Here is a 10,144-nt window from a genome sequence, read left to right on the forward strand (position 1 = left end):
CGGTCAGATTGCAGGCTGTCATCGGGCTCTTGCAGTGCTTTTTGTCCTGGAATTTTAACAACGGGCCGTCATTCTCAGCGAACTGCAGCAACAGGATGAGAGGAAAATCCTTCGAGGGAAATGGCTAGGAGGACCCAGATAAACTGGAAGCCATCAAGATGCACTGTGGCTTGGATAAACGACTGCTGGATGAAAGCGAGCACGGCAAAAGTAACAACATCCACACACAGGTCGCTTCAGGAAGAGAATCCGATGTTAATTTTGTTAGATTAACTTGTCGGGCGATTTCAGCAAAAATACATTTGTATGCTAATCCGTGTTAGTTTCCTGCATTGTTCTTTATTGGGAAACTATTAGCCTACGGGACACTTTGGGAAAATCGGCAGATCATGCATTGTGGGGACTGATCTGCACCACTTTAATACCACCACAATCTCGTCACAATTATCAATAAAATACATTATTCAGAGATTCTGCCTATTAAATGTTTAAATGTGCACAGACTGCTCCAGGTGTTTTGCGAGATGAAGTTAGGAGTAAGATTTGATCTACCCAAGCAGAAGAGGGAAAAAAAAAATCATGTTCATTTGGTGCATCCAAAACAGAAAAAGAAACAAATGGGATGGTAAAAAAGGAAAACATCTTTAATGGATGATTTTTTTTTTTTTAACACTTTTTCAGATTTGTGGACCCCAAATCACCAGGAAACAAGTTGGGCTTGATAATATTAAAATGATGAGGATGTTACATGAGGTTCATCTCCTGTAGCGGTACCTCTTGAAATGGAACCACAGCTGAAAGATCCCATTAGAAAACTGACAGCGGAAGCCGTGTCGGTGTGAATACTCCCACTCCCTGTTCACAATCTTAAAGGCGATGTCCTCGTATGGCGGCCCGGCGTGGAACCTTAGGATCCCAAAGTCCTTGTTGTCAGGACTGGGCTCAAGGAAGTACTGAGGGGTGGAGCGCTTCTCGATCAGGTCCGGGTAGAAAATATTAAACTTATACCCCTGGACGATCTTCGGCGGGGGGTTGTCAAAGTCGTAATGGGTCTGGTTGTATTTGTTCCACTCAAAACCGGTATGGACCCTGTTGAAGAAGCGGGGTTTTCTGGGTCGGTATTTGTCTGCCCACAGGTACATCTTGCCTGTGACGGGAATCTCCACGCTGAACTGGGACTCGTCGTTGCCCATTCCTTCTTTGGCTCGACGCACAAAGGCGTCCTCGGCACTCTCGCTGGCGTCACCTGATGGAAAGATCGACGTGATCAACAATATTGCGGTATGCCACACTAAAATTTACTTTGGCCAGCGGTGCCTTGAGATACAAGTTCCATTTGTCCCATGACTGCGGTCGTACCTCAAAACGCTCGAATTTCAAATCGTCAACTCTTCTTAGCTCATCAGTTCAGCAGTAATATGCCTCATTCTTGCACAGATGGCAAAGACTTTATGACTCTTAGTAATATTACATTATCTGTGGGCACATTTGCTGCATTGTGTTCAATCAGCTGGTTAAAGGGTTATAGCACTGGAACATAGATGTTGTTTAGGATTAACATTAAGCAAGCAGATTGGTAAATTACGTGTTTGCTGAGGTTGTTTTAAATAGGAAACGTGAAACAGTTTGAAACTGGGAGTGGCTTTAAACAGCTTAAAAAACCTTTTCCTTTCAAGACGTATTCCTTAGGCTAAACTGTTGCTTGTTGCGACATGAGGTGAGTCGACGGATCAAGTTGATGCCAGGGTGTCAAAACAAACAATTGAACGATGACTTGGATCTTGAAAAGCACAATCTCAAATCCCCCACTGGACTTCATTTGCGCCGCTCTATTCTGACTCCGTTGCTTCAAGACTCCACGTAATCAAGCGCATTCTCGTCGTCTTAATCTCGTACCTGTGGCCTGCAGCTGTCTGCGTGCTAACTGCAGCCTGTGCGCATCCTCCTCGGGGGTGATGGTGTGCGTGTCCAGTGGCAGCTCGGAGGACGTGAGTAGCGTGGGACTGTAACGACCCGAATCATACTCCGCCTGGCTCTGCTGAATTAAATCCTCCTCTGTCAAAACCGCCTCCACCTCTTCGCCATCTTTTTTCTCGCCGCTCTCTCCTCCTTCCTTATTCCGGTCACTGCGTTCCGCCGTAGATGCGAATGGGCCGTCCTCTCCCGCAGGCCCTTTGTTGGTGTTTCGGGATGAGGGGGAAGACGACTGGCTGGGCTCTTCCGAGGTTGACTCTCCCGATCGACCTCCCGCTCTGTTGTCACTGTGAAGACACTCACCATGAACTTCACTTCATCGAGCCACGGCGGTTTGGTGTAATCTGACATGTGTTACGACAGTAACGAGCGACACAGTCTCGTATGATGAATGAAGATCTCATTAGTTGCACATTATTGCTGGAGTCCACTGATTGACTTACGTGTCGTCACTCTTTGGCTCCTCTTTAATGATGGGGAACAAAGGTTCGCTGTCTACGCCTTGTTCCTGCTTCAGTTTAAACAACTTCTGACGCAGCACATCCTGGTGTCGCTCTCTCAGCCTGTCACACAAACACATTTCAATGTACGCACTAATTGTCAACTGCTACGCATTAAAAAAAATGCTGGGTTGATTTCCTAAACCACTTGCTTGTAGCTCTGGATTTTGAGCAGATTGGGTTACTTTTATCTGTCTATGTGTTCATTTCATTTCAGCTGCACATAAAAAAAAAAAAAAACAAAACAAAACATGGAATGACCACATTCATACCTGGCTCTTGCCATATAGACTCGGACCTGCTGAAGCAGACTCTCCCAGTACCCGATGTCGAGGTTGGATCCCCCGGCCCGAATCTTGGTCTCTATGTTGAGATGGAGAGCCTGCAGCTGGCTGTATGTCTTTCCTTTGAACACGGTCTGGACGTCGGTGCTCACAGCTGTGTTGATGCCATCGCGGCGGTCACCTGAAGGTCATTAAAAAAAATAATAATAATGATAGTGAATTTCTCAAACTAACATATGTGCATTTGGAAGTGAAGAGTGGTGAAAAAGAGGAAGTAATCGACCTGGTCCCTTTCCAGAGGCCTCCAGTTTTCTCAGTTTGCTGATTTCATCCTCCGTGATTGTGGTCATGTCTCTCCAGAAATCCACATTCTTGCCTTGTTCCAACTCCATATAAACCTGAAAAGAGAGCAACACTCCAAAAAATAAATCCCCAGTTATGTCAATTTTGCCATTCACCTCCTTCTCAGAGAACAGCAATTGATAAAGAAGGAAAGAGAGACAGAGACAGAGAGCAAGAGTAAATGTAATAATGTAAACTACAATTCCCAAACAACTGTTGGAGCCTACCTTTGTCAGACTGGACAGTAATACTGAAATAATGAAATCTAAAATAAAGCCCAAAAGCTCATGTGTGACATTAATTGACACAGATAAAAACGAAGGACATTTTCACTGTCATTCTAGTTAGTTTAACAAAGATTTGAACCCAGACCCTCACTAGAAATTGTATATGTGCTAACCTCTACCCCGCTGTGCTGCCCTCAAGTGGAACCAGAGCACCAACCTTAATATCCTCCAGTAGGTCATCCATGTCTGTGACTGTCAGCCCATTGAGGAAGGTGTACGGTTCATGCATCTCAACAGCCAGATCGTCATCTTCGGCACTGATGTATTTGGCCAGCAGGTCGATTGGCTTCGCACGTCCATCGCGGATTCTAATCTTAGACCTGGACAAACGCGTTTGTAATTACAATTTTTGGGGTGCGAATAACACATTCTTGTTGGACTTTGATTTCAGCCGTGACAGCGACGTACCGCAGTTTGGCCTGATGCAGATGGAAGTTGTCCTCCTGTTCGGCCCAGGTTTTGAAATGCTCCGCTTCTTTCTCTCTCTGAAGCATCTCCAGCTCCGTCTCCCTCATTGCCTTCTCTCGCTCACGCTCCAAACGCAGCTGCTTGACCTACAAATAAATTCAGACGCAAATCGGCGTTACAATAGGTTTACAATAGACCACTTTACCGTTGTCGCCATGACTAAAATGTACCGTGACAGGGTTTTACGAGGTATTGTAATTCTTTTGCTTATGTTTAATACAAATGAATGCATCGCTTGTGTTTGTTGAAAAAGAAAATCACAATTCGATTATTTCTTCAGAATGATTCAGGCCTTTGTATGCAGTAACCCAACCTTCTGAAGTTCTCTGCGATTCTCCTCCTGGATGCGTTTGTTCCTCTCCTTAAGATCTTTCTCTCCAAGGTGGCCGATACCTTTCTTATCCAAAGCCTGACGAAATAACAAGAGGACAGAGTATAATAAAGTACCGGTACATAAAAGGCAATTTAGAAAATGTGACCTCATCAAACGTCCTCGGCTTCAAAATGTACCTTTTGCCATTTGAACGTGCCCAATAGGTTATTATCGCCAAAAGGGTTGTCTGCATTAGTGTATCCCATGTACTCTTCACTCCAACCCATCTTTTCTCTCCTTTTCTTTTCCTTTGCCTCTTTCTTGGCCAACCTCCTGGCCCTCTTCTCTTCTGGTGTCTCCAGAGCCTTCATCATCTCCTTTTGTTTCTTCTTGTCTTCCTTGTCCTTGATGGTCCTGCTCTCCCGATCGGAACCTGAGCTGTCAGAGGAGTCGGCTGAACTGGACTGATGTCTCCCTCTGTCTCTGTCTTTCTCGTTCCTCCCACGGTCCCTTTCGCTACTCTTTTTCCTTTTGTCTCTTTCGGAATTCCTGTCTCTGTCTCTGTCCCGCTCCTTCTGTCTCTGTCGGTCTCTGCTGAGGCTTCTCCGTCTTCCTCGCTGCCTGTCGTTGCTTTCATCCCGGGAGCCCGAAGAAGACCTTTCCTTCCTTCGTTCTCGAGATGTTCCTCTTCGGATCCGCGTATCGCTTCTTCTGCTTCTCTCCCTAGGATGATCTGAATCAGAACTGAAGCAAAACATATGATTCGATAAACATGGTGCATGTTTTTAAAACTAAAGGCTGGAAACGTTCTTGTAACTGACAGTTTCCCCATAAAAACGCAATTAAAAACATTGGACATTTGGATTTGAAGGGCTCCTTGCTTCTAAGCAGACAAAACTTGTCAACAAAAAGAGGAGATGATCACAACTAAGATATGAAAAGTATCTGGACATAGCATCGGTACCTGGGCGGCTTTTCCTTAGATTTGCTTCTGGCACGTTGAATTCTTCGCCTCCTATCGTTCTCTGAATCACTTCGGGAACTTGAACGGCCCCGATGTTGAGGTCTTCGTTTGTCTGGTGAGCTGCTGCCGGAGTCGCGACTGTCGGACCGTGCACGACCTCGAGTGGATCGTTTTGGGTCTACAAATTGAGAGCGCTTCGCCCTTCTCTCTGGAGATTTGGATTTTCTTGCTCTGGACCTATTTCGCCGATCCCGGCTGCGACTTCTGGACCCGGAGCTGGAACGTCGTCTTGATTTCGAATCCATCACGAACTTGGCGTTCACTCGGGGTCCTGGTATGATTTTGTCGCGTTGACATGATGTGCGAAATTGTTTTTATTTTTTTTATTTTTAGAGTTACTAATAGCTATGCTGCCAAGTAAATATCCGATATCCGAACAGAAAACGAGACAAGACATAGTTCATGCAACATGTGCTACATTGTAGTTTTTTTCGAAACGTTTTACTCTGGCAAAACAGGGGCAGCTAAAATGAGGTGCTTTCCGTAATTGTGTCGCAAGAAAAATATGTCACGCACGGCGTCTGATAAATTAAAATTGAAAAGTTGATTACGCTGCTGTTTACGCCATTATACGTCCCAAATCAAATCTTAGATTCATAATTATTTATTAAATGATATTAATGTCATTAGAAAAAATAGGTGCGCAGCTTTACGGGAACGCAAACTACACTCAGGTTCGTGTTACATCCTGTAACTGGTGAATGTAGTTCTATGCGCTGGTTGCCTCATAAAAACATAGATATAATATAAGGTATATGCTACTCAATTTCGGTTTAATTTATTTGTGGGATATGACATAGTATCTTATTGACGCTTTTGTCCTGAGTCTTTTCTGTTTGTAGTTTAGAGGGCAATGTTTACAAACAATAACCGGACTACAAATCCCATAGCAGCCCATTGCACAATTGCCTGTTTTCGGGGAGAGAAAGGACTTCTTTTCAACAACATTCGTCGCTCTGTCCACATGATATAAAGATTTAGGGCGTTAGTTGTGTAGTTTATAATATTTTATAATCACTCGCTGCGTTTTCTTGTTAAACCTGTCACCATTTCCCCATAGCCAGCGCGTTAAAATCTATTCGCGACAGGGTTGAAAAAAAAAACCGACTCCATCTGGTTGTGAGGTAGTCTTCGTTAGCTCGCTTATTTAGCCAGGAGCTACCAGTAGATTTACGGCTTATATCCGCGGCTACTTTTCCAGGAAGACCAGCTAAATCTTTGGTTACTCGGCAGCCACGATGATGTGGTTTGTTTACGCCAGTGAGCGAGTGCAAGCTAAATAATTGATCCGATTTCGAAAACAAACACAACCCGCGTTCGAGCCCAGTTCGCTTTGGCCTGTTTGCATTGTATCCTGACGTCGGTAGTGTCGGTTTGTTCGACTAGTGAGTGCGGCGTCAAATTTAGCTGCGGGGCCGTCAACAAGCGGTGCCGTCAACAAACGAGTCAGCAGCTGTCGATTGGGGAAATAACTTGAGGGAAGCCAAGTGTCAAGTATGGCGCAGCACGATTGCTCTCATGTCGCCAGTTCGCAGAAGGCTCTTATGCTGGAAATGAAGAGTCTCCAAGAGGAGCCAGTCGAGGGCTTTAAAATAACGCTGGTGGACGAGGCGGATATGTACAACTGGGAAGTGGCCATTTTCGGGCCACCGAATACACACTACGAGGGGGGGTATTTCAAGGTAAGAATCATTTCAAGTCAAAATGCCGGGACAGGTGAACATATGTTGTGTATATGAAGCATTAAAGTGGTTAAAATATATTTTGTTGCTGTTGTACGTCCTAGGCCCGGATCAAGTTCCCAATGGACTACCCTTATTCTCCACCTTCCTTCAGATTCCTCACCAAGATGTGGCATCCCAACATCTACGAGGTGGGTCAATATTACTCCTCATCAGAGATCACTCAGTCATCATGGAAATTTAGCAGCATAGTGGAACTCACGAGGTCTTGCAGTATTATAAGTTGCCAAACATATTTGCATACGCACCAGTACAATAGTAAGTCTCTTAAAATGTGTTTAGCATGCCCGACACATTGTTCTGATAATATGGTCTGTGTAATAAGTGGTAAAATTATACTAAATATTTATTATTCCTAGTTTTTATTAAGCATTTTGCATGTGTCCATGAAACTGATGTCCAACCTGTCATTGCAGGATCTGCTGACCACATGGCAATCAACTCATAATAAATTTTATTCTCTTTCAGAATGGAGATGTTTGTATTTCTATATTGCACCCACCAGTGGATGACCCACAAAGTGGAGAACTGCCTTCGGAGAGATGGAATCCCACCCAGAATGTCCGGTTAGCATGAATAGTCATTATCTGGTTACCGCCTTTGACTCAGACCCTGATCACATGACATTTGTCTTCAGAGTAGCCCGTTCTCAAGAGACGCATATTGACGCCACATCTGGGGATTCGACACCATCTGTGAAAAATGATCTCTGTCTCTCAGCTAACATCTTCTGTTTACCTGCACAATTCAGTTGAGCCTCTAAAGTAAAACACAGTCGTTTCCGAGACACTGCTTGTAAAACTAATTCTGCCCTAGGGAATGATTACATTAGAAATTACAGGCGCCGCCGTCATAAAACTTCTAATATACCGTTTAGGCGATATTTTAAGTAACACTTTAACATTCCTTAGTGTCTATGAAGTCTTGTCACGTCTCCCAGGGTATGTAGATTTATGAGCACAATTGTTACCGATAATTGTTAACAGGTCGTTGAGAATGCCAATTAATAGAGTCTTGAAGCAAATGAGGAAATCTGGGCTGCACTACTCGACTGCAACAAGTAAGTGTAGCGTAGCTGATTCAGTTTCACTTTCAACTAGTCAGCTGAAGGAAGAATGTGACGCCAGCGACGGGAAGTTGAGCCACATCTTCGCAGATCACGCAGCACAATTATCTGCTCTGTACAACTCTGGTAACAAAAGAGGACTTGGAAACATTGAGGGCGGAGAGATTCAATCTAGGAATTTAGCCTGTTGTCCATCCCACTTATTTTCAATCGCACGTGCCTTCATTCGGGTCATGGGTGAAATGTAGCCTATCCATTGGATTTATTGGTTTAGTGTTCAAGTCAACTTTATTGTCAAATGTGCTCTATGTGCAACATACAATACAATACAATACAAACAGCACAGATGAAATTTCTTTCCTCTCAACCATAGGAGAGAGAGGAGCCGCTGTGGGTGCCCGCGCCGCCATCAACAGAACTGTTAACATAAAATGAGAAAATTATACAACACAACACATAAGACACAGTGTGTAATGATTAGTTGCTAACTCTAAGAATATTATTTATATGGGGGATCAAAAAATGCTTCCATGCTCCTTAACGTACATCAGATGTCAGGTGTCAAGCTATAGTGGTGTGACCCTCTTTTGTGCTTTCAGAACCATTTTGCTGAGTGTCATCTCACTGCTGAATGAGCCAAACACCTTCTCTCCCGCCAATGTGGATGCCTCTGTCATGTACCGCAAATGGAGGGACAGCAAGGGCAAGGATCGTGAATATGTCGAGATCATCAGGTGAGCAGCCTTTGACGGCAGTACACGAGTACACATGCAACAAATGTTGAGTTAAAAATACAAAAATCTGAATTTGCCTCTTTTTGCTAAACAAGAGTGAGCACGAGTACTCATCATATTTATTCGATTGGCTTCCAGTCAGCAGTCATTTCAGTCACATCAAAATTCTGAGATACATTTCTAGTTTCAGAAATACATTTAAAAATGAACAACGAAGGACAAAGATAACCAAAGATGTATAGGGTGAAGCCTCGAAGCAAATTGTGCCTACATCTTATATGTTATATCCTCCATAACGGATTAATGGCATTTCCAATCATTTCAATGGGGAAAGATGATTTGAGACCATGATTTTGATATCTCTCGACCAGGTAATTTTGCATCCACTTGAACGCCGAACCTCTTATTACATATCTCTTGAATGTACTTATTAAAATCCTATAAACTATACAGTGTCAACTTTTTTTTTTTGTACCTAGGTCTTAAGTTGCCTAATTACCTCACCCAACAAACCACCAATTGTTGAATGTCTTGTACAGAAAACAAGTATTGGCCACCAAGGTTGAGGCGGAACGCGACGGGGTTCAGGTCCCCACCACGCTGGCCGAATACTGTGTCCGCACACGTGCTCCGCCTCCTGATGAGGGCTCCGACCTCTTCTATGACTATTATTACGATGACGATGACGTCGAGGACGGAGACGGCGACTGCTGCTATGACGAAGACGACTCTGGCAATGAAGAGTCGTGACACGCCTTTCCCACAGTGTGACCATTCTTTGCTGACACGTGACGACCCCCTTTTACTGGCCGGGGTCATCTGAGAGGTCTGAGGTCTGCAAGTGAGAAATATTTGACACCTCCTGTTTGTAAACCAATGAAACGAGATGATTTTATCTTAGCTTGCGCGCTCTTTGTTAAAGCTGAATTGATGGGCTCATGTGGATTTTGCTGAGATTTGCACCAGCAAAAAAAAAAAAAAAAGTTTTCATTTTGACCGGAAACCAGAGAGGCCAACATAAATAGTGCTTCTAATGTAAAGGGTTCAAGTGGGGGTGATGCCACTTTGCACTGATGCAGACACTTATAAATCATTCACTTTGCATCTTCTTTCATTGTTACTGGTTTCCCTTGCTGAATATGGTCTTTTCTTACCGGTATTAAGTCTCACCGATTTCCTGGATTAGTGAATGACAAAAAAAAAAAAGGTGGGGTGGAATGGGATTTAACTCAAACATCATCTGCATGCCAGAAACTGTTGGAATATTTTTTCTTCTTCTGGGGAACTGTTTGCAAATCGTGATCTGCTTACAGCTTTGATAAGAAAAGTGTATGATTACAGAGAACTAGCGAATTCTCTGAAGTGGACTGTTGGCTGGGTCAAAATGGCGTTTACCATTTTTACTATTAA

The 10,144-nt window shown here is 43.8% G+C and overlaps 2 protein-coding genes across 2 annotated transcripts; one reads left to right on the plus strand and one right to left on the minus strand.

The window, feature by feature from the left end:
• Positions 1 to 628: 628 nt before the first annotated feature.
• cactin lies at positions 629 to 5,629 on the minus strand. The gene is made up of 10 exons (XM_019856695.1): positions 5,133 to 5,629; positions 4,366 to 4,912; positions 4,169 to 4,264; positions 3,796 to 3,941; positions 3,545 to 3,707; positions 3,042 to 3,156; positions 2,747 to 2,939; positions 2,418 to 2,537; positions 1,897 to 2,261; positions 629 to 1,246 (listed from the first exon to the last, which is right to left on the minus strand). Exons 1-10 carry the CDS (start codon positions 5,435 to 5,437, stop codon positions 756 to 758), a joined length of 2,541 nt encoding a protein of 846 aa, XP_019712254.1. The 5' UTR covers positions 5,438 to 5,629; the 3' UTR covers positions 629 to 755.
• Positions 5,630 to 6,087: 458 nt separating this feature from the next.
• cdc34b (cell division cycle 34 homolog (S. cerevisiae) b) lies at positions 6,088 to 9,717 on the plus strand. Its single transcript, XM_019856711.1, has 5 exons — positions 6,088 to 6,874; positions 6,979 to 7,065; positions 7,403 to 7,500; positions 8,600 to 8,734; positions 9,274 to 9,717. The coding sequence occupies exons 1-5, from the start codon at positions 6,689 to 6,691 to the stop codon at positions 9,482 to 9,484; spliced, it is 717 nt and encodes a 238-aa protein (XP_019712270.1). The 5' UTR covers positions 6,088 to 6,688; the 3' UTR covers positions 9,485 to 9,717.
• The last annotated feature ends 427 nt before the right edge of the window (positions 9,718 to 10,144 follow it).

Source organism: Hippocampus comes, unplaced genomic scaffold (genome assembly GCF_001891065.2).
Source record: "Hippocampus comes isolate QL1 unplaced genomic scaffold, H_comes_QL1_v1.1 scaffold105, whole genome shotgun sequence".
Taxonomy (NCBI): domain Eukaryota; kingdom Metazoa; phylum Chordata; class Actinopteri; order Syngnathiformes; family Syngnathidae; genus Hippocampus; species Hippocampus comes.